Genomic DNA, 25,130 nt, shown 5'->3' with positions numbered 1-25,130 from the left:
GATGCTTTAAAGAGGGAAGAGGAAGGTGTGTGGGAATAATGTGGGTTAAAAATATCTGGGGGGGAAAACTGGGATGATGACCTTGGGTACGGGAGTGAGAAGTGGCTTGGTAGAAATTTGTGTTCTCAGAAGGGAGAAGGACAAGATGAGAAGGAGCACAGTGTAGTACACATTTGAAAGTGTGAGACAGAAAGTCTAGACAAGAAAGTATGTTGTAGGCCTAAAATTAACCAGAGTTAAAAGAGAAGAATATTTCTGTGACCATGATTTTAAGTTCTCAGAGGCAGATAGAGGAAGAAACTCCAGTTTTGGAAATTGCCTTGGGTGTGGCTGAGGGCTGCAAGTTCAGAAGGTTAGGAAAGCATCTTCCCTCCTTCTCCACTTAGTGTAACAAGCAGTGACTTCTTCTGTATTTTGCTAGCTGATTTCTTTTACGAAATTTCTCATAATTGGGAACAACGTACTATGTTGAGGGCTTTTAAAATTTAAAATAAATTCTGTAATTTTGAAATGTAATTGGTTGAGCAGAGTTGTGTTTGGTAATGCAAATAGCTTTTGGATAGCTTTGAGTTCCCTCTGCCCTGCACAAGAGGAGACAAAAGGTTTGGTGTATTCAACTTAATAGTTTAGTGACTGCAGCTGAGGGGAGAAGGTACAGCTGTTCTGTGCTGGGGAGGGACAGGGATAGCCCAAGATCAAATAGTTACCAACTGGCTCCACCTTAATCTAGCTGGAAACAAAATGTGGTGGTATTGTTTCTTGTTTGGTTTGGTCAGGTGTTTTGAGCCAGATTGCCAGAGGACAGAAACAGCAAGAAACTGAGCTGCTTCTGTGAGCTGCTGTGTGTTGGACTTGTAGTAGCAAGGTCTGCAGGCTCAGGATGTCCTTTCTGGTGCTGTTCCAACTGACAGCTGCTTCTTTGTCCCTTAAAACCAGTTGGTTGGTTGGTTTGTATGACATGACATGTATTTGAACTGAAAATGAGAAGTATTCTTAAAGTTACTGATCATGTAGATAGCTGTATGTATTACTTGAATGCTACTATTAAATACTTAGTGTAATGCTTTTTGTTCATAAGACACCCAGTGTTAGTGGTAATCTTTTAGTAAATATAACTCTCCTCTCTTCAGCACAAAGGCACTGCCAAGAAAACTGTCTTCTATGGTGCAGGAATTGATTATATAATTTCATAGCATTAAAATGGGAAATTAAAAAAAAATCTTGCGTTAATTTTTTTAATGTACGCATTGAAAAGTGCAGGTAGATGAACATATGCTGTGTACATGCAATAATGAATGTCCTTTCCTTTCCTAAATTTCCCCAGGTGTATGTGGAATTTGATGACCTTGAATGGGAAAAGCGAGAATGGGTTAAAGTTTATGAAGATTTTGCAACCTTCTTGGTGGAGTACCAGCTGGTCTGGGCGAAAAGAAAGGACCCAAGCCAGACTCAGGGATCAAAGATCAAACAAATTCAATGGCCTGCATTGGTAAGATACTTTAAAAATTGCATTTACTAAAGCATTTAAGTCTCTTTAATTCTGTCCCTAAGAAACTGTCTAGGTTACTCCAGTGGGAAGTGGTGAGCATGGAGGGGGAGAAAGGTAAAAAAAGGGTAAGAAAAAAAACTAGTAAAGCATGTTTGTGTTGGAGGAGTGGAGTGATGTGATAATAGTCACTCATCTTCCTTTTTGAATCAACCTAAAGCACTGCAAAAGTGGTCTCTGAGCGACGAAATAGGATTCATGTCACTTCACATAGTCAAAGCATCTTACAAATATAAACTTACCAGTAACACATCTTACTGCTCTGGGGAAGATTGAAATTAAGGTGAAAAGTAAACCCTTAAGCTTGTGATACTCTCAGCTTCCACAAAGAAGGTATCTGAAATTCAGGTCAGAGTTCAGAAAGATGAGAAAAGATTAATCAAGTAAGTGGTAATTGTTTGCCTGGTTTATGAGGTGATATTTGTGACTGTTCTTTCTGGATTGGTGCCCAAGCATTTAAAGCTGTTGAGATAACTGCTAGGAGGCTGTGTGCATTTGTGGCATGCCTTCAGATATATCTGATGAGATAATCTCAAAGGCATTAAACATGTATGCCTTTTTTCTCCAAAGAAACTAGTAGTGCTATCAAAGTCTTCAGAAGAGCCAAATAGATGTGAGATTCTGGGAACCTCCTGTACTGGATGGTTTTGCTTTGTATGCAGTTGGGGAAGATTGCTCACAGACTGGTGGGTGAAAGGTGGCTCCAACAAATTTGTGAAAATGGTGAAGGGAAGTCTTAGATATATTTGATAATAAGCTTAATATCTTTAACTTTACTCTTTTTTTTTTTAGGTATTTACAGTCATAATGAATTTAGATCATGATTTTTTTTCCCTCTGGCTTTTGCTATATCTGTTTCCTTTCAATATACTCTTCATATTCTTGTCTCTGAGCACCTAATGGATTTCTTGGAATGCTGCTGTGGGATAATTTTTTGAAACTGGGGTGGGAACAGTCACGCAGAAGGTCGCGAAGCAGTCTGGTCAAAAAAGCCATAGATGATTTGGGATTGACTTATTCCTCTTCAGTTAATATTCCTACAGGAATTCCTTCAGTTTGTATGCTTGTGCCAATGTACTTGAGTGAAATACAAAAATTACATTTCTGGATGTACAGGCTGTCATATATTTGCTTGTACAGGGAAGTTAGTATAGCCTTCAGCAAGAATTTTTAGTTTTAGGGGGTCGTGTCATTTGCTCTTTGAAGCCACCCATCTCTTCTTGATTGAGATGGGTATTTTAAAATCTGTTAAAAACTTAATTTAGTATCTAAGTACTCTGCTATTTTACATGCTTTTAATCTCACTCTCTAGGACAGAGATCCTTCTTGGGTTTGGAAGGGGTATATTTCTATCAAGTATTCTAGTCTGGCTGCTCATCCTGTCCACAAGTTGAAAGTATGTACTTGCTCATGTGTGAAAGGTTCAATCTAAACACTTTCTTCTAGCCAACACTTTTATCAAACTTTGCTGATCCAGCAAAAGGCAAAAACCTTTTCTTCCATCTCTCTTATCCATTCCTTTATCTTTTTAATACTTTTATTCTTAAGGCAGCTGATAGGCGTGAGAAGAAAGGTTTTAAAAAGATCTGTCTCGTGCTTTTAGTGTTAAAAATTGAAATCATACAGTCTGAAGTGAGGCTCAAATAGCTTGTCAGGTCACAATTTTCAGATGTTAAGAATGACAAGTTCTCAGCACTTGTACTTGGCCTGCCTGCAGATGTTCTGGCAATTGTTTCCTGAGTCAAACCCTCTAGTCATCCATTCCAGAAAAAAACATATTTGAGGGAAAGTGCAGATACAGGTTATTAGCTGTAGTTAGAACAGATTCCTTCCACAGAGACCTCCCAAGGTTTTGCTCTGTATCAACAACAACTCTGAGTACACCATGGTGTGGAGAATAATGAGGGTGCTCAAACTCGCCTGGAACTTTTGGTTTTTGTCACCAGACTGTCAGAACACTCTGGTGGATTAGAGTGCATTGCTCCATGAAGGTTTGTGTGGTGTGTTTTGGTTGTGGAGGCATTTTTTGTTTGTTTATTTTCCGAAACGAGACTTACTAAAAAGAAGAAAACATAAAAAAGGTGGTAAAAAATTGATTTGCAAACAGCAGTAGGAATAATTGCACTTTAATGTGAAATCCTAAGTGTGGACGTGTTAATATGCACATTTTGAAAAAGCTGAGTCTTGATGTGGCCTTTAAAGGAAAAGTCTCAAGCATTCCCGTGCATGTGAATGATATTGAAAAAAAATCATATATATATATCATGTATACCAAAATCAAAGTTTTTCACACAGCTTTATTTTGGATACTGATGTAAATGCAGCAAAGCAATATTTTAGAAAAAATTATGTAGTATTTCTCTAGAATCTTTGCCTTCAGTGGAGTGAATGAATACTGCTTTCTTATTTAGATGGTTCTTATCACCTTCTCCTCTTCCTTGATTAATATACCTTGTGTTTACTGTATGGTGTTCAAGCCTGATCAGAAGACAAGGTCTGCAATTGCTGTGGGGCTTTCTGTGGGTAGTTATCAGTCTAGTGCCTGAGTACTCCACAATTACTGATTGCTTTCATCACTCAGTTGTGTGAGATGATGTAATTTCCACTTTATAGATGAAATTTCTGGAATGCAAGTTGTTCACAAATGTTGCTATTTTAAAATGCCAGAGTGCCTGAGGTGTAGCTATTCGTGAAAGCAAAGCATCCATTGACCTTGGGTGACTGTGCTTTAAGATTTTAGGCTCTATAGTCAGGCTGAGAAAGGGATGACATGGGAAGTACTGTCTCTTTCTCCTTGGTTAGAAACTCAGTAACAGGAAAGGGGTGGACTATCACCTGAATTCAGTTTCTCTCATGATGAGATTATACTTTTTTTAAGTGAAGTTCGTGCCTCCGATGAAGAGTTGGCTGTAAATGAACCTGGAGCCCTATAAGAAGCTTCACTGTGATGACTTCATGTGACTGGATACCTCTGCCCCTGTGCAAGGCTGAGAAGGAATGAGGAACTGCAGTGCCTCAGGCTGTTCACACTGTAATCAAATGCTTTTTTCCTCTTGTGAGACGATTTCCTGGGAGCACTGGAGGACTTGGCTGCCTAGCTGGTATAATTGGAAATCACCCTGCATGTGAGGTGTTTGCAATCATAGAAGAAAAGTCTGTCAAGGAGCCTAAAGAAATGGCAATAGTGATAATCAATGTCAGTGCATGTGTAGCCTGGATATTGGGGAAGATGTTGTTTGATGAACAGCACTTGTTGTTTACCTTGAATTCATAGAGATGTTTTACAGGTGTCAATGCAGCAGAAAACTTCTTGGCCAAAGTGTTAGCGTAGGAAAAAATCAAAGTATGGATTTTGAAAAAAAGTGTAGGTAAGTGGAAGTGAGTGGTGTGCCTTCCCACATTCAGGGGTTTAAAGTAGCCAAGATAAGGTGTTGTAATTGAAGGCATCAGTTTGAGTTGGTAAATAAGAGGGGGTGCATGTCACAAAGATACAAAAAGGGAGTGATAGGCCCAAAGTGGTGTGTTAAGGGTTCACCAGTACTTCAAAAGTGAGGCAGAATTGGGTTTTGAATTTCTCAGAAATTCTTTGCAGCAACTGACAAGATGAACAAAATTTTTTGACCTCTTTGTAGATAAAGAATAGCTGTATTTTAGGGGGAGTAAATTAATTTACCAATGTAGAAATAGTTTGGGTACAGTGATGTTAGAGATCAGGGATAAAATCATGCATATGATACAATTCAGTCTGAAGTCTTAGGAATATGGTGGTATCCCCTCCGCAGCCAAGAGGGAGATGGAAGTGTGTGTGTGGGCAGGGTGACAAATTGGAGCCAGGGTTTTAATGTGGACTGAACAGAATGCTTCTGTGAGCTGTCAGTTTGAATTTAATTACTGCCTCTCTAATTGCACATTAAAATATCTAGAAATAAAGCGTGGAGGGAGAAAAAGAGATGACAAAGGATAGAAGCAGCTAGAGACATTTTAGAGAATAATAGAATAATGTGCAGGAAAAGTTTTAAGGTGATAGACTTACTAGCAGAGGGCACTGTGGTAGAAACCTAGAGAGCACTTCATTTTTTTCCACAGCATCAACTGTACTTGTTTTAGGCATAGGAAGGTGTGGGCTGAGTGTCTTTTTCTTAACAATTTGGTTTTGGAAACCTGAATGATATGCTGAAACAAAAATTTATTATAGAAGGTCTACAGATAGAAATGAAAGAGAGACATTTCAGATAGGCATTTTAAGAAGCATGTTCCATCAGCTTGGAAATAAAATAAGGAAAGAACAGTAATGGAAAATGCAGTTATGATTAAATAAGTTTAAGGTCTATAGGTTATGGCAAGTTTGTACTTTCAGGTAAAAGATCTAGCAGAACACAGGAGGTTGGAAAGAAAAGGATTGGAATTGGATGTAGAGGAAAGCAAATGCATTGAATGAGGGCACACATGAAGTTTCTGCAACAAGAAAGGAAGAGGCTGTTGTAGAAGAGAGAAGGAAAAGTATTATCTTATTTTGGCCTCTTCCTTTTGGAAGAAACTGGTGGTCTTGTGCAGAGTAGATCTCAAAGGAGTAAACAGTTTGACTCAGTATACTGTGATGAAAAACAGGACTGGGGAATGATACATTTAGCTGGCAGAGCAGAGCTGGGTGCCTGGGATGAAAATGAATTAGGGTGTTTCATGTGTGTTCTTCTGACTATGCCGTGTTTTGGGAAGTATGTGTTGCCTTTTTTATGCCTGTAAACCAACCAGTGCTGCTTGTGAATTCAGTATGAATCTATACATAATAAACCAGAAGAAACCAGAGTTTGTTGCTCTGAATATGAAGACAATGCTTCATTTAGCTTTACAGTACTCGCCTTGTCAAACCAACAGATTTGCCCTTTGGTCTCATCTACTACAAAGGCCTGCAGTAACTATCACTCCCAGTTTGGGGTTGGCATACAGCAAGAACTGGTTCTCTTGGAGTTCTGTGTTTCTGAGGAATATATAGATAAAAGCTAAAATACATTTTCATGAGGAGATCCTGAATATGCATATCTTCTAAGGTAGGGAGGCTGGAGGAACAACTCAACCTCTCCCCAGCCCCAGTAAAAAGAAGAGCATGTCTGTTTGCCTGTTTCTCTTCCTTGGAACAAGTGAAATCATTGCTAAGCTGATGGCTTGAGAACAGTCTTGCCTGGGAATCTCTGCAATACAGAGCTTTAGCCAGACTTAGAGCAAAAACAGGCACAAGAGTGACTCTTCAGTGGCAATGACAAACCCTTTTTTATTGTGAGAATCTGGAGCTGATTTACAATGGCCAGTGGCACATGTGGGACTGTGGGCCTTCAGTCTGACTGTCATGCTAATGAGGAGGTCGTCTTGCAGAACAAGATGAGGTTTGTTTTGGGGGTGGTAGTGGATGTGTTTGCTCTGGTTAGATGTGAAATGAGCCCAGTATGTTCATGTGCTGACTGCTTGTTACTTGGTGGTAAAGTATCTGAGTGGCATTCCTGGACACATGGCAGAGAAGGCTTGTCCTCTGACCGTATGTAGCCCTTTTCCCTCCTCCCTCTCTGCCCCTCTGGCCTAGCTGTCAATTGCAGAATCCCTTTGCCTGACTGCATTCTGCTTCAGCTGGCTTGATTGTGTTGGGTTTTGAAGCAAATACTTTTCAAGTGCCAGTTTATTGGCATTTGTGTCACGATTAAAGGAGAAAGGGTACGGTTTCTACAACAAGCTTCTGCAGGGTTTCCAGAGGTTCTTGAGATAAATCAAATTCTTTATTTTTGGCATGATAATGGAAAGTAGAACAGGTTCCTTGTTCATTTCTGTTTATACTGTGACACACTATCACTTTCTCACTCTCCCAAGGATTTTTCTTCTTTGGCTTGATGATCTAATTTTAGCATTTCTGAGTAAGTTTCTCTTTTATATGTTGATCCCATGGCTCATATTGATCCTTGTCAAAATAAGGAGCTTCTGTAGGTTTTGCTGATGTTTCCTCTGCATATTCAGTTACTTCATTGCAGCCTGTTCTCTCTCTGCACAATGAAAAATAGAGGTATACACTGCCAGATACTATGATTAAATCCTCAGTGGACACTCAAAATACTCTAGCAGTAACAAGAAATTAATTCACAAAGGAATACTGTGTTATATGGAAAGTAAGGCAAAGAGAAGACTTGGTCTTCTGAGTCCTAAAAATAAGTAAAAACTCTGAGGATATTTCAAAATTTGAGGGGAGGAAGTGCTGTAGCTTCCAGGGAAAACAATCAAAAATTAATAGTGTTTTTTTCAGGAACTCCATTCTCTGCATCAAAATCCTAATGCTTGAATCCCTTGGTAATATGGGGTAAAGATAAGATACATGCAATAGAGGAGAAAATGCTTGGAAGCTGTCAGCTTCTTGGAAAACTTTAGAGCTTGGGGAAGAGCAAATTTAAGTAACTGACTCAGCAGAGCATAAATGACCTGATTTTTGCTGCATTGTGAAAGACAGTAACATGCAGAAACAGCACTTGGAGATGGTTCAAAGATTACTTTGTTGGAGAGTACATTACTGTAATATTCCCACAGAACATAAATGTCTCAAGCACTACCACATCCCGCCTGTGTACTTTGGCACTTGCTCCTTTTAAACTGCTCCTTACTGGGAGTCACTGTTCTCCCTGCAACCTTCTAGGGAGAGGCCATTACCTTCCCAGGACATGCCCCAAATGAGGAGCAATAAACTGGAATCTACCTCCCTAGATGCTTTGTTATGCAATATGGGTGTTGCCCTGTGGCTTCCCTCTCTGGAAATGAGTGATGGGGTGGAAAGCAGTGCTGTTTTCCATGGAGCCCTGGCGATTTCTGTGCACTTTAAACTACTGCACTTTCAACGTTTTTTTCTCTTGAGGTGTTGGCTTCGTTTTTCCCTTCTTGTTGAACTTGCACTTGTAAGCAATGGGGATGCTTTTTTGTGTGAAAGGATTTAGTTTTGTAAAAGCATGTTTACGTATATAAAATAAAGGCAATATTTTTTTGTAGTTAAGTGCTGTGCTAGAAATAGTTCCTAATGTTAATTTCATTTATAGAAGTTACAGAATTCCAAACAAAATGGAGTATTCTGCAGTAACCACGACTCATGTTGATCATACTGGCCTGGGAGTTGCCATTTTGGCAGCTCATGGAGGGAAATCTGCTTTAGTATGTCGCAGCATCCAGGGTGTACCTCAGGTTCTTTCCTGCTAGTAAGGAACTTCTTGTTCTCCAAGGGTTGTGCCAGTTAAAAAAACCCTTAGATACAGTTTAGTGTCCCCTGTCCTCAGCTGTAACTGAGCAATGCTCTCAGCTGAGTGTGCCTCTGTCTCTTGCACCTGTTCCAAAGTCAGAGCACACTGAAATGCTGGTGATGATTTACATGTCTTTCTGTGAAGGACAGACATAAAGCATCTTGAGGTTCCTTATTCAAGCTTGGCACTTGAAGCAGAGCAGTTGAAGCCACAGCTGCAGGGAGCTCAGTGCAGGGTGACTGCTTGCATATTGATATTTATAACTGTTGCTGAAACGTAGACTGATTTGGGATATGGTTATACTGTCACTAGCCCAGCCGTATTGGAGTTAGTGTCAATATATCTGAACTGTTCACACTTTGGCTTCAGTGCTGACCTGCTGCACAGCTTCTTTGTGTAGAAGAGCCATGAGGTGTGCTGGATTCTCTGGAATTCACTGGAAAGTCTTAAGTATTTGATTTTTTTTTTTTTACAGCATTTATGGGAAGAAAATTTTCACTTGTGCTGAAGAAAACAAATTGCTTTGTAGCTGTCTAGATGATCTGCACTTTTTCAGTGAATTAGAAAGATCCGCTTTACTTTGGAGATCCCACAGTGAGCAGGATAATAGGCTGGTGGATGCAGGTGATTATTTCAGCACAGTATTGTGGAAATTGAGCTTCCAGAGTTTGAGCTTTGGAAGAGGACTCTGTATCTCCATCAGACTCATCACTCTGTCTTACTTGTTGCTGTTTATATAAATTATGACTTATAATATAAATCGCTACATTATATATGTATGTGTGAGTGTGTATTTATAGATCTTGTGCATAGAGATATACACACAGACAGAATATTTTTTCTCTATATGTTAAAAACATGTTTTAAAAAGCCTATCTTTTGAGCTATACCTGTTGAGAGTCTATACAGTGAGGGAGAGAGGTCAGCAGGGTACTTGTCCTCCATCCCAACAGTGGCTGTCCAGGAAAGCTGTGCCAGAAGCCCTCCATCCCCAGATGCTGCTCAGTGTTTCTCTGGTGATGGTAGGAGCAGCTGGGCTTTACACCTGTCATATCCACTTAGCAGCTAATTTTGAAAACCTCCCACTCTTCAAATCTCCACTGCTGTTTCTGTGCATTAATAACTTGTCAGCTGTGCAATACTGAAGCACTGCTCTAATCATGCTTACCTGAGTAAGATAAGTTATAGAAAGCACATAATTAGAGTTTTATGAGTTTTGTGTTCTTCTTTCCCAGAATTCCAGCAGTTTCTTCTGTGTGTAACAGTGAATACCATGATGTGTTGTATGAAGTCTCAATATCCAACTTATGTATATAGCAATGTGGAATCCCCACCCAAATTGTGAAGGACTTTCTCTGTAAAAGGTGCTTCAGTAGGTTACATGACTCTGGGGATACACAGGGCTTGGTGCATTCCTGTTCCTCCCATTCTCATAGAGCTGAGACATTGGAGCTTCAGGTGAAATTCATGTTTCAGTAAAGTAAACATGTTGCAGTCAGGACCAGGCACTGTTTTCTTAGTTTAGGTTAAAAAAAATGTATTTTTTCTTTATTTTTCAAATCAAGGAGGCTTTTTTGGTATGCCTAAGAGAAGCCTTCAGCTTCCCCTGAATTTGGGTTATTGACATACAGACAAGGCAACTCTTCCTGCTTAGGCCTCTTGCTGATGCTGCAAGGGCCATGCTGCTGTCTCCCCTTCTTGGCACTGTGGCTTTAACCTACCTCAGTCCCAGATCCAAGATCTCTGTCCCTTCCATCACACAAGGTATTCTTTCAGTTAGCACTAAGCCCTTGTGAACTGAGCAGACATATATGTGAGAATGAATGCTCTTGTTTATTTCTATTATGCCTTGTCTATACTTGAATTGTATTGATCACTTCTGATTTTTTTTTGTTTGTTTATTTGTTTCCTTTTTGTCATTCTCAGGGCACTGCATTTGAAAAAGATTTTGAAATGAGATGTTGGTGAGACATTTCTTTGCTGGCAGATGTTGCAGGCCTTCAGTTCCACTAAAACAGGCTAAATCAAATACTTGGAGAACAAAATCATAGGTACTAAAGCATTATAAATGGACTGTCCGTGATATATTTATCATGAGCAATATTTTTCATACATGGCAGTTTCTTGAGGACAGGAAAAGTCGAATTTCCACAGCAATCTCATACACTGCTGGAGTTGTTCTAGCAATAATTTGATGTTTTACATCTTATATGTTTGCTTTTTAAATTTATCTCTACTGCTGCGGAGAAAACTGAATATAGGCAAGTTCAGGAACAGACTGTCAGCTTGAGGTATTTAAACTACACGAGGAGAATGGCCGAGTGGAATCTGTATTTTGTATTTTTAGCATCCTAAACTTTCTCCTAACTTCATTTTGTAGTAAAGTGACTATCATGTGCATTTTTTTGAAAAACAAACCCTGAAGTAGTAAACCCCCTGTGTTCTCTATTTCTGACTTCACTATCAGAGGAGCAGTCTCCTGAAGTACTTGCCAGTTCTTCCCAGGTGCATTTCTGTATGGGAGCACATGTTACTTTCTGAACTTGGTGTTGCACCGTTTATATTGGGATGGATATGGTCAGTGTTCCTGAAGCCCCTCCTGGATTTGGTGGCCATTTGGCCCAGCTGGACAGGAGGAATGGAAATGTTGGCTGCCTGCAGGTCACACACTCATCATGGCAACTAATATGCAGTAAGTGCCCAATCATAGATGACCTGGGATTGTGAGGGAGTAGTGATGGGGAGAGTAGGATGAAGGAGAAGGCTGCTCAAGGCACAGGTTGGTTTCTTCTGCTGAGCAATTTTTCTGTCCTCACTTAATATAGGTTTTACTTCTGTGCTGTGGGTTCAAAATCCATTTGCTGTGCACATGCAGAGCCCAGGGCTGAGAACATGTTTTACCACTTCCTTTCTCATACCCTTGGATTAACATCCTTCTAGCTGCTGGCCAAATCAGGAAGTTGAGTCAAGGGTAGAAATGGCAAAGACATGTCCAATGACTTCTCGAAAGGAAAAGCAAAAACTTAAACTGAAGACACTTGTGTTTCTCTTTGCAAAGTCTGTCCTGTTAAGATGATGTCAGTCCTAAACAAATGATGAAACAACACTGAAACCATTTAATTTTTTTTAATTCTTCAGGTATCAACAAACCACTTAATGTTCTCTGTGGGTTTAGAACACTTCTGGTTTTCTGGCATGTGCTTCTTGATACATTCCTGTAAATGGGGGAAGGACAAACCGTGAAAGTTTGGTTTGGGATTGGTTTTTTCCTCCCTAACTCATCTGCACTTCCTTGCAGTAGAGCCTGAGATTGCTTCAGGAACAGTTATTGTTAAGTCTTTGAGGTATTGTATCTTATTTAATGTGCATTGCATGTTTAAAGCGTTGTTACATACAGTATCTTTACTACCAGAAGGTGAATCTATGTTAAGAACTATAAATTTAGGGCTATATTAAGTCTTAGAGAACCAAAACAATTTCAGGAAAGTATTCATTGGGCTGATTTTGTTAGCAATCAAAATAGACTGCTATTGATTAGGGAATTGATCTTTGTTTAAAAGAAATATCCTTTTGCAGTAATTAATACTTTACCAGAGAAATATAGCAGACCTCATCTAACCTTGAGTAAGTCTGACTTCTTATTTACAGATTGGTGAATTATTAACACAATTCATGATATAGTGTTTATTTTTTGTCTACCAACTCTGAGTCCACCAGTCATGGGAAAAAAAGGATTGTGTTCAGATTTTTTGTCTTTATTAGCTGCTGTTGTGTTCCATTTTGACTGCTTTGTGGAAGGGTCTTAGTCTATTAGTTAGCCAATTTTTGAACAGATCTGTATAAGAAAAAATTAATTATTCTTACATATAATGTATCATTCTGAAAAAAATCCTGACAGAGTATTTTAATTTGAAATTTCTCATCAATTTCGAGTCTAGGACATTGGGTAAGTACCTAATTTCTTTTTAATAAATGATGCAAAGTTATATTTCTGTTCTCGGCTCTAGTTTCACATGGCTTTGAAAAATTCTTACATGTTTAATTTGAAGGGCTGTACTGAGTTTTTAAATGCATATACTGAATTGCTGCAAACTGTATAGCACCATCACAATGGGAATAAGCTACTGATTAGTAGGGCTGATTGTGAGTGGACAGATGATGTTGGAATCACTGAGACATTTAGCTGCATCCTGAAATGAGCTGAACAGTACTTCTTACCATTGGCCAATATATTTAGTTATTTGGAAAGTATAATATTAAAACTTTATATAAATATAAATACAGCTAAAATCTTTTGTTCTACAGAATTTTTTTGCATTTGAGTGTAACCGGCTTTTTAGGGAACTGTGTTCCTATGTGTTTTGGTGTATTTGCTGGAATAGGAGATCGTTGTAGGTCTCTTCCAACTCAGCATATTCTATGATCCTATGGCTCAGTGTTCTGTAAGGCTCTTACCAGGCTAAAGCCTGTTGGTTTTGGTTCCAGAATTTCTATTTGTTCACATATGCTCTTGCTTGTAGTAGTACTTTTACTGTTCTAAATTACAGTACTTTTAGTACCTGTAGAACTTTAGTCCAAATTATTCATTAAACTTCTTAATTGCTTCTAAATTTAAAATCAACTCTTTTTCTTCACATCCTGATTACATAAAGTGCTACAGAAATGACAGGGTGTATCTTTGTAGTGTACAGAAAGGAGAGTTTGAAAATGCACCATAAGACACTTCCTTTCAGGAATCTTGTTAGTAGTGAATTGTACATGAAGAAGCATCAACGCCTCTGTAAAGCGATTGTTTGATGTTGCTGGGATCAGATGCTTTACTGAAGTTTGAGGCAAGATGCTAATCCTTTTAATCCTGAAGAATGGGCATCCCCATTCTTCAAAACCAACCCCCCCCCCCCGCCCCCCCTTTTGAGCTATCTCCTTCTATTAGATTACCAGGGACCTACCTAATCGATTCTCGTTTACTTCCCGGGTAAGGCACATTTACAAGGTAGTGTGAGAGGTGGTAATGAATTGATTGTTTATTGGCAAGCAGAGTGGTAGGCATTTGTGTGCAGTCATCTTTTAAGATTCCTGGCCCCCTTTATTCGGGAGCAGTACTTGGGGGCAGTTATGGACAATCGTGGAGGAATTACCTTAAGTCAGAGATGTCTTTTAGAACTCCCATTGTGTTGAAAATAACATAAAACTAAAATAGAATCACTGTGTGCATTTATTTATTGATGTTTTTCTACTGTCTGGTAAGACGCTGTCCTGTGGAAAAAAGCAGTTATGGGTTTGAAATTGCATCAGAACTTTCATTGAACTTCCCGTTAAACTGATGTCAGGCTGTCACCTGGAGAGGCAGAATTGTATGAACCTCCACCAAACGCCATCAGCTTTGCTGCTGAAGGTAGCTGCAGGCAGCAGCAGTATCTGATCAGTGATCAGTCAGGACCTGGTGCACTTGCAGCAGAGAAATGTGTATGGCTGGATTTGCAGGTGGAGGGATCACGGATAGTTTGTATAAGTCTGACTAATACCTGCAATACACAGAGAACTTGCTGTGACTCTGCTGTTTTCCCTCCACCCCCAAAATCCGGTCAGGCAGAAATGCAGCTCTGATCAATGTCTGAATATACAGCAATTTGTGCTTCCTTTAAACTTGGATAATCTCAGGTGAGCTTTTGTTAGGGAAGAATTTACACAGTTTTCATACGGTCTCTAATTAATAGTTTTGATTTTTCTGTCCTTTATATATATGAAACCTATATCTTGGAAGTTAATCAACCTATGTAAGTGCTATGTATACATACTACTAGAAGGTTATGCTTCAGGGGGGCTTGGTGGCATTCTGAATTGATCATATGGTTTTTCTATGCCAAGCTGTTTTTCCTGTGTTACTATCAAAATACCCAGTGAACTGTAATTACTCACATTTTTGCACACAGCTCTGAAATTACTGCCACTGCTGTAGAATGCAGTTTTCAACATCTTTGGCTGCTGCAATTGCACAATCTTTTAATGACAGATGTACTTGGAGTTCCTTCAATACAAATGACATTATTGGCACATGCAGGATTGTCTGCTAGATTATTTATTGGAATAACCACTGCACTTTTTATTGTGCCTTTTAAATCCTCCTCTGAATATCTAATCTAAGCTTCCTCTCACACTGACAAAATGACTGGTGTCATATCCTTAAATGCTACAAATGCACATACAAAGTACAAATGAAAGCAGGAAGGGCAAACATTCCACCCATCCAGGCAGGGAAAGCTGGTGCTGTTGGGTGTCATTTGACTGCTCTGTGTTTGCCTGCTTTTGGGGATAGTGTGTATGACATCTCACCTGCCCAGAACACTGGAAAGCTGTAAGCTGTTTTGTGTCCATACCACATCTTTCTGTTCGTGTTATTTTAATGAAATTTTGGATAGTAGGGGAGACAGACTGGCTTTTCCCCTGGTTTTACAGGATTCTAACCACCCCCTTTTATATGCTAATGGTAGTGTAGCATATATTTTAGTGTACGTGTTTACAGTGAGACACAGACAGGTTTGGTTCTTTAATCTATGTAATTTAACTGTATAAAGAAAGTTCAGGTGTGTTACTTGGCCAGGGATATTTCTGGCACAGTGACACGATGAAAAGTAGCTATTTCCTATCAGGAAACTGGTTCTCTGTAACAGATATGTACCTTTTTCACTGGTGTTAACCAGGGTCTCAGCATCTCCACTGTGAGTGTAAAACTCCAGCTACAGTTTGCCTTCTTGGTACAGTTTCGGTATAGATTTTTCAGCTAATGTCATCCAGATTTTTGTTGGTTGCCTTTAGAGTTTGTCTTTGAAATGAACCAAAAGATCTGTTTATCTTCATAAATGAGAAATGAAGATAGGAGATAACAGCAAAGTCATTGCAAAATTTATAAAACACAGTAAATCATGAATACTGTTGTTATGTTGGCCAGCAATTACATTTTGACTATAAAAAGTAAATGAAGAAAACCCAGTAACTGTTTATATCAAATTTCTTATGGAAAATAAGTCATTAGGTCAAAGCAGACACTTGCTTCTCCCTTGAAATTCTGTTTTCAACTGTGATCCAAAATAGTGAGAAGCCAAAGAATACTGGTAACCATGTATGCATGTAAACACAGTAATTTTTATTTATCAGAAATTGAGCCTAATTTTCCATTTCCAGGGCAGGCATGAGAAGGTGGGTGTGAATTCCCCACAAATTAACTGTAACAAGGAAGGCTAGTAAGATTGGAGTTGCTTTTAAAGTCAGTGTTGTGTTCAGCCTTCCCATTAGAGCAGTGAAAATAAGAAGTTAAAAAAGAATTCTTATGTTAAGCGATATTGGATCCTGTATGTTTTCAGCTGTTGTAATTCCTGGCCATTGGTTTTATCATGCTTCTTCAAGTCATTCGTTGTGCACAGAGTTGTTTGGGTTTTCTTAATGTGTGGTTTTGGGTGTCCTGTGTCAGAGACTGTAGCTGGCTCCACCTTCACTGAATCTCCAGACACCTTCACCCCCATCCTCGTCTTTGAGTTCACCAGACCATATTTGTCTCTTCTGCCTTGCAGACAAAGCCTGTGCTCTCTTTGTTCTTTACATTTTACTGCTCATTGAACTGTCCTGCACATTAGTCACCCTCTGGGGGAATGAGTTTGCAAGTAGGAGCAGTTGTGGAGTGGGGGAAATAATGTAGTTCCTGTCTGAGAACAAGTGATGAAATTCATTAGCCAAGATTTCTTTTTCATACTGTATGTCGAGATGGGCCAGAGTTCTACCTCACGGACATTGACTCAGTAGTGCTTAGCTTTGAGATTAACAAGGCAATTTACAGCTCTGATTAATTTTTCCAGATTCATGAAGCAATGATTTGCAGCCTGTTCATAGTTCTAGGCTTAGCTTTCAACCATGAAGTCTGGAATTATAATTTTATTATTGACAAGTCATTCTCTTGTGTAGTTTTGTGAGAAGAGATGAATTCAGTTGTGATTTCTTATGATTCAGAGGCACAGAAATAGTAAAGAAAGCTTATTTTCCCCACAATTTGTCTCATTTCCAATTCTGGTAAGATTTTAGCAGTCATGCAAAGAATTTGTCTATATGTTCTGTAATTCCTTCATTTGTCTTGCTGGGATTGCTGCTCATCTGAGAAAGGACTGACCACTTCCTATGCCTCTAGGATGTGCTGCATGTTTTGAGATAAGAGGTTGTATCTCACTGTTGGGAAGGAGATACCACCAGTAACAGGATAGGTGTGAAAGCAATGGAGCTGTCTACTTAAACTCCTCCTCTTTGGCTCCAAGCTGTGACTGGAGCCTGCTTTAGTTCTCTGCTGCTGTTTGCAAGCAGTGTTGGTTCTTCTAGAGCTGTGTGAGCAGCTTGGGCTGGCATGGAGGCTGCTAGCAGAGCAAAAAAGGGCGTGTGGAATTCATCCTCAAAGAACAACCAAAACCCCACGGGCGTGAGGGGAACTGAGCAAAGAATGCTCTGTACTTGTGCCACTTACCACTTCTTCAGGTTGTTTTGACTTTCTGTTTCAGCATCAGCGTTTGTCAATACTGAACCTGTTAACACAAGAGACTCAGTCTCCAGACATTGCTGGTTAGCTCTTTTCCCACAGTAGCCAGAATGAGGTATAAACTAAAACACAGCTTCCCCAGGTAAGTGACTGCCAGAATATAAGGTCATCATCATCTTCCAAATTCAGAGAACTGTTGCAGGAGCTCACTGGTGTCAAAAGGGGGAGTCTTTGTTCTCCCTGTCCTTTCCTCTGAAGGTGGTTTAAATGATTCTGCTCTTTCACTAGCACGCATAGAGCCAACTTGCTGAGATAAATAGAATCATACAATATCTGGTGGTAGCGGCTGTCTCCATTTCCCCTTTGAAAGGAGAATTACTGCTGCCACAGAAAACTTCAGAACAGGGTGAAGTCCAGTAGGTTTTTCCTTTGTTTCTTTGTAGTGACGTTTTCATGTTGTCTTTTTTGCTATTTTTGGAGGGAAGAAGGAGAGAGAATCCCTTGCCTTGATTCCAGGTGGTGGGTTGAATAGAGGAGTGGATACTGAAAGAAGTACGGATGTTTGTTTGTGCAGAGCCCCAGATTACCAGTGATGTACTTGTACAGCCTTCATCAGAGCTCTGGGAAGAAAAACTGAAAGCGGGAAACCTCCCCCACCACTTCTGCATTACAGAGACTGGGGTGATGGTCACAGGCAGAGCAATGTTATAATTTCACAAATGCATCACAATATAATCCAGGTTTGAGGAATCACTGATCCCTTTTCTGTGATGCCTACAAATTTCTCACTTTGGACATGTGATCAGCTCCATTCCCCTCTTTATCTTCTGTTTTCTTCCTCATTTTGCCGGGTCTTGTGCAAGGATCTGTTTAACAAGACTGATGACTGCAGGGACGTCATCTCAGCCAGACTGGAGCTGATTCTCCATGTAACACAGAGAAGGCTTTTCATTCCCAGCCACACAACCTCCCCTGAAGTGGTTTTAGAAGAGGCTAACCAGATTTCTGAGGAAATGTACAGATGTATTTAACAGCCTTGTGACAAGTTTCTTCCTGTGGCCGTAACAGATAAAAGGTCCTCTGGACCACACTTTTGAATCCTGTTCCCATAGTTTGCTTTTCCAAGGCAGTGTACAGAACATGCTCCTTGAGGTCAGGTCCAAGGCTCAGAGTTACAGACACCTTGTCCTGTGCCATGTCCTGGCTGCTACAGCTTTGCCTTAACAACAGTTCTTAGAACTCTTCTCCTTAAAGATTTCTCGCTACTTTCAAAACTTCCCTTCTAAAAGTGCTCCCTTTGTGGAATCTCTGGTTTTGCATTTTACTAATTCGGCTTCAGTAACCTTAAATTTGTAAAGAAATTTGAAACCATAATAGTCTAGACGAAAAAAAAAAAACCACAAAACAAAACTTGACACACAAATGCAGACACATGTCTCAATGTGCCATTTGTTGTTTTTCTCTTACTCCCTTTACAATGTCTGAGAGCCATTTGGTATTTCTTCACTGTCCTGGCTCCTCGATCCCCTCTTGTGCTCCTCAGCTGTGTTCTCATGGTACCTGCTGCCTGCATAGGGTGCGTGTCCCCCCTTAGAGCTGTGCTTTCCATGTGAACCAGTCCAAGGGCAGTGGAATGAGAGCTTTGCATTTTCTGTGGAGTACAGGATTATTAATGACAATCTCCTTTATGTGGTCTTTGTTTTTCTCAGAGGACAGGATGTTTGATTTGTTCAGTTCCTCTCCACAGCTGGCTTTTGGAGCCTGAATGCCATGTTCCAGTATTGTCTGTACATGGTCAGTCACAGCAGTTCACAGGACACACAGGATGCAGCTGCCTCCAGGAAATGCTTTTCTGGAGGGATGAAGGGCACATTTGCATGAGACAACTCGTGTTCAGTCACCTGACAAGGGTGCAGTCACCATGGCTAAAACGCAGGGTTTTCCCATGTGTGCTGATGTGCCTTTGCTGCTTTGTCTGGCTGCTGAGGAAGGCGGTGAGGAGGGCCTTCAGTGAAAAGAAGTGGGTTGTGGCTGGTTGAACAAGTCTCCTGTGATCTCCTTGCCCCCGTGCCGCTGGAGAGGCTGGCAGAGACTCACCTGCTGTGAGTCACAGGTGGCTGTGCTGTGCTGTTCTCGGCTATTGCCAGGGTGGGAGCTGACTCCTCACTAAACCCCGCTGGGGCTGGTGGTGCAATCCCCGACATGCTGTGCTGACATGTCACAGGAATGAACAACATCTCCAAGAGGAGCATTCCCGGGAACTTCGAACAACTTGAGTACTACCACAAAGCCTGTTATGCCTCTAGGATGCTGAACGTGATGTTTGAGCCTCTTGTTCATCTCACTTTGAGAGATAAAGGATCATGATTTGGATGGGAGGGGAATAAATTGCTTGATGAATATAAGCGCCTCTCACAAATACATTTTAAAGGTGAAATATTGGCAGTTTATGTGTCTTTAGTGGCAAAACCATTGTAAATTGATCTTTATTACAGCATGCAGGCTGTCTTAATTTGCAAAGTTGCCATTAATTATAAAAACAGATAGAGGCATGAAAAGGCTCTTTGAACTAAGTGCCAAAACCACACGATGACTTAACAGATCTTGAATTTATGGAGCCCAAATTGGGGAAAGGGATCAAAAAACTAGAAGGATACAGATCTGTAAATAAATGGGTATTTCTGTTTATCGAGTCATGGAGTGCAAAAGACCTATGTGTCTTGGTCATACAGTTGGCATGATCCTTTAATAATGACTTAGGGTGAAAAAAAATAGATTCAAATTTATATTCATGGATTATGGCACGAATTTCAAGTATCACTGGACAAAATTGTTGTAACCATGTAAAATGTACACAATTACTTGCTGATCTCCATAGGAAGAACAGTCTCAACATTTATTTCCTGACCCAGTTATTTATTGCTTTACTAGAATCCCCCCTCAACTTACATCACTGAAAACTGCATGTTAAACTCCTTGCTAGTGAAACCTTTTAAATCGAGGCAGCAAGATCAATTCTTCTGGTTTGAGAGTCTTTATCAATTTATCAATTCTTCTGGTTTGAGAGCATTATACCATAGGAAGGGACTAATTCATCATAAAAACATCAGCAGATGAAAACACTTGGTTTAGCACACTGATTTGTTCTTTCTTAAAGAAAAAAAAATTGAGTTAGGAAATGCAGCTCTCCTTGGATTACAGTATTTTCTTGAAAAATAGTGCAAGTGATAGGTAAGCCTGTAGCAGCAATTTTGGGGGTGGTAATGAGCAGTGGAAATTAATGCATTTTTCATTATTTATTTCCAGCACTGTAAGTTAATGCAGTCAATAGTGTCTCTTTTATTGTAGAACCACATCCTGTCTGGTTGAAAAGGTTGGGATTATTAGCCAAGTCTGTCTCTCTCTGTGACTTTTTTGTCAAGACAGGAACTGCTTCATGTCATGCTGTCTGACAGCATTGCTCAAAAGCTCTTCTGTCACATGTCCTCCTTTCTTCCAAAGGCACTGGCTCCTTTTCTGAGGGGTAGAGAGCAATGTTAGATTCTTTCAAATCTGAAGGTGTTTTTTGGACATGGTTTTAATGGCTTTTCATGTCAGTGCTTTCACCACAGTCGGCTAATTAACCACCAACAATAATTATTCTGTAATACCAGTTGATGCAAAACTGGCGTATATTTACCTTCCTTTGGTGTCAGGCATCTCTGTTTCTTTTTGGGTGCTTCCACGGTCAAAGTTGGCTGTGTGTTTGTACTAAAGGTGGTCAATTTGTAACGTCCTTAGGGAGGTTGAAGGGCAGGTTGCTTTACGCAGAGTTATACCAGGCTATTTGCATGTAATACTCCAAGAAGAGCAGGCTTAGAATTTACTGTCTGCTAATGTTGATCTGTTCTCTTGATTTTGGCACTGTGCTGTGTATGAATCATCTTTAATGGCCCAGGGAAGGCACGGGGCTGGGTGAGGGAATGAGGCAGTGTTGCATCTGTTTGAGTCAGCAGGCAGCGCGTTCTGCTGCAGCTCTGGTCGGAACAGTCTGGAGGTTATTTGAGGGGACAGTGAGTCACGGCGGTGTCTTCTTCACTCATCACCAGCCTGCAGGGTGACACACAGCTCTAGTGCAAACCTCTGGCTGCTTGTAAGAAAGTGATTTAAAATTAAAAAGGAAAGTGTCGTTACTTGAAAAGAAAGAGAGTTCTAGTTATACAGAAGGGAAAAAAAAAACCAAGTCTTATAATCTAAATCAGTCGTATTTCTGGGTATTGAGGGTCTGCAGGTGGAAAGATTTCCTTGATGTGCTGAAGGTCTAACCACTTCATTTCTACAGAACTTGCATTTTCCTTGTATAAAAAGAAATCTGGATGATAGATCCCTAAAACTGTATTACTGAACTTACTGCTCGAGCTGACTAGATAATTCATTAAACATCAAGCCAGAATTCTGTAGAAAGCATAAGTATGAAAATAAATAAATTCTGGTTGTGGCCACCTCTGCTGTACTAGTCTATGAAAAGCTATGCAGGTATCAGTTCATCCTCATTTCACATAACCATTATGGGAAAACCTATAAGCAGCTGAACGAGAAGTACTGTAATTTCTCTTGCTAAAGTGGGAAGAACAGTGAAAGCAGAAAGAGGCCAACTGGGATTGACCATAAAAAGCATACTTCCTTTCAGAACTAAAAATAAAACCTGTGAATCCTGAGTACCAAAGCTTGTCTACCAGATAATTATGACACTCATTTACATAGTCTTTTATCTCCTTCTAGGGACTGGTCTGAACAGTCTTCTCCTAAAAACTCTTCCAGCTTCTGTGGTTGCCTTGCAGCATAGGTTTTCAGGCTCCTTAGCTCAAAAGACATCTGACGACGTAGGTTGGTTTTAAGCAAGGTCTTGTGGGTTTGTGTTGTGTGGCACCCTGCCAGGGATTTCTGGTGCCTCAGTTACAGGGAGGAACAGAGCTCTGAGCAGAACAACACTTGGTATTAAGTTGTGGAAGCTGAAGAAGATCCTCGTCTCAGGCTGTCATTTTGTTTCAGAAAAGAGAGTGTTTCAGAGTAGGCGAATACATGTAGTTCCAGACAGGGGCCCCCATGCCTGCTGTTCTTCCATTCACTTAATTTGGCTAGTAAATGAAATAACAAAGTTCAAATTAGCACTGTGGGCTCTGTGGGGTGACTATGCTCCCACATGATGGAGTTTCTTTAATACCAGTTTCCATTTTGAGTTTAGGAGATCACAGATCAAAAGACTTGTGCTTTTAAAGCCATTGCTCAGGTTGCAAAGTCAGCCACTGAAGAACTGGAAGACACTGTTTTCCTCTATGTGGGTGAATCTGGAGGTGTAAATTGTCTGTGCAAACTTTCAATCCTCTGTTGCTGAACTTCAGAATTTTGTTTCATTTTAGATGAATCAAATTATAATTAAAGCTGCATACATAATGACAGGATCATAGTATTCTATGCCTAATATTCTCTCAGTCATCTCAAAATTCAGCAGTTAGGATAGATTCACCCAGGACACATGATCCACCAGTGTTTCTGTCAATGGTATAAAATGCTCCTTACCTGAGGACTACTGATTCACTATGCATTTTCCATCATTTTCAAAGCCTTGAGTATTATTAAAATTTTACATAATGCAGATGATTCCTTCTGCCCATTACCCTGCACACAGTTATGGGAATTGCCCAGAACATGCTTATTCCTAAAAACTAAAAAGTTTACTTAGTCACTAGGCTGGGTAAAAGACAAATGAAAAAGTTACTTTTGCTGGAGTTCTACAAAATACCATGGTGGTATATGTCAGAGAGCATTATATGAGTTGTAGTTTAATAACTGTAGCTGAGACATAGTTGGTCAAAGTATTTCACACATCATAGTTGTTCTGCATAAAAATACTTTAAAATATTCAGAAGATGGATTTTGACTATATTTTTGCACTAAAAAAAAAGGCATAAATCCAGCTGAGCAGATAGCATCATAATACATGTTATAATAAATGTTATTCAGGAATGGAATTCTTCTGTTCCATCACTGGTGCTATAAAAACAGAAGTGGTCAGTTATCTTTTACTATAAACATCACTTTTAAAATATATACTTTAGGTCAAGAGTTATATAAGGCTTATTCCTAGTACTCCTCAAATATAATTTCTGCTCTACTTTCCAACGCCAAAAATAGTTTTGCAGTTAAAAGGCATTAATTATGAAGATGGCTATACCTGTTGTCATCCTTTATAAAACTTCATATCAATAATGCTGTATTCAGATTAAATTGAAATCAGGCTAAATGAAAATTTTTTATGCCAGTATAGTAAGAAAAAATGTTTTTATTTGTACTAAAAGTCATTGTTGGAGAATCAACTACAGTATTGTCTTGGTTTGAGACAAACTGGGAGGAAACGTCCCAAAATGAACGTGTCCTCTAATAGAAGGCAGGTTTCACCAACCCCTCCCGTACCCAGGTTTGTAAAACACTCTCTGGAGGAAAGTGAAAACCCCTGTTTATTTAACAAGCAGGGTGCTCATAGGCACGAGAAAGAATGAATAGTGTTTAATAATAAAACCTTTGGCTGCGGAGAGGAGCTGTAGAGTCAGAGTCCTTGGTGTAGGTGTGGCTCAGCTCTTTGCAGGAGCTGGAGCTGGGCTCAGGCCGGCCTGGGGGGACCCTCGGACACCTTCTGGTGATTCGGACCCAGAAAAGCTGAACAGAAGAAGGAGAAGCCACAGCCCCAGGAAAACCTTCTTGCCTCAGCTAATGAAAAAATCTGGCTAAAAAAACCCAAAGAAAAACTCTGAGCTGGAAAAGATGAGTTAGTTATCTGTGTTTTGAACACAGCCGCCAAAACGATTCCATCACTTCCCCCCATTGGAAGTTAAAGCTACAGGACTCATGATGGGGATAAAGAACCATACAGTCACCCCAGGACATGTATGTATAGTTCCCTTTCTGATCCAAAAGGGATTTGTTGATAGATAGTCAATGGGTTGTGACTGCCATTTAGAATGCACTCTTACAGCTAGAACCTTATACGTGGCTGTCTTTAAATGTTCAGGAAATTGTAAAGAAAAATTTTCTCTTCCTTGTCTGAAGTGCATAGGGGTCTTTTGTATGATCTTGAAAATAATATCAGTATATCTTCTCCTCAGTCTGCATTTTTACAAGCTGCTTTGTTGGCAAACATCCTTTGGAATAGCCTCAGGAAATATTTTCAAGCGAAGTTCACCCAAGGCAATGATACAAAATGCTGTTTTGGTGGTTGTGCAGGACACCAAAGTGAGATTTATCAACCCACAAAGACTTTGTGAGATAACTAACAGAAATGGAAAAAGTATGACTCTTTCATAAAAGGTATGAATTTCTGATGGTCCAAAGGTACTGTATTCTTGCCATTTCTTTGTTGTTTCACCTTTTGATACTCTCCCTATAAGCCTTGTCTTGCTAAAGCTGGGAGTTTTTTCCTAACATTTTGTCTGGAAAACTATGGAAAACAGCAAATTTAAATATTTTGTAAGGCAGAAATAATTTTAGTATTTGTGAGATGTTTCAAATAAATGCATCAGAAATGTTTACCTCGGCCATCTTTTTCAATTATGACAGCAAGAAAGAAATCAAATCCATTACTATAGCCTTCTTTCTCAAATATGGGTTTTTACAAATGCAGGCTCGTTTCAAGACCCTGGAGTAACACTGACAATTCAAAATGTTTTACTTTGGTGCATACCCACCTCCCAAGTGAAGCAGACATTTATTTGATACAGGTGCTGACAGTGTCAAGTTCTAATGGAAATACACTATTCTGGTAGATCAGCTGTTA

General features: G+C 39.8%; 1 protein-coding gene across 1 annotated transcript in view; it reads left to right on the top strand.

Moving 5' to 3' along the window:
- Positions 1 to 25,130, top strand: part of JMJD1C (jumonji domain containing 1C) — a 158,551-nt gene that overhangs the window by 50,541 nt on the left and 82,880 nt on the right. The window contains 1 exon segment of the mRNA XM_066324248.1: positions 1,325 to 1,489. Coding sequence (XP_066180345.1) covers positions 1,325 to 1,489 — 165 coding nt within the window.

Source organism: Sylvia atricapilla, chromosome 8, assembly GCF_009819655.1.
Source record: "Sylvia atricapilla isolate bSylAtr1 chromosome 8, bSylAtr1.pri, whole genome shotgun sequence".
In the NCBI taxonomy this organism is placed as follows: domain Eukaryota; kingdom Metazoa; phylum Chordata; class Aves; order Passeriformes; family Sylviidae; genus Sylvia; species Sylvia atricapilla.
Note: the sequence above shows the minus strand (reverse complement) of the source record. Positions and strands in the feature narration are given on the sequence as shown.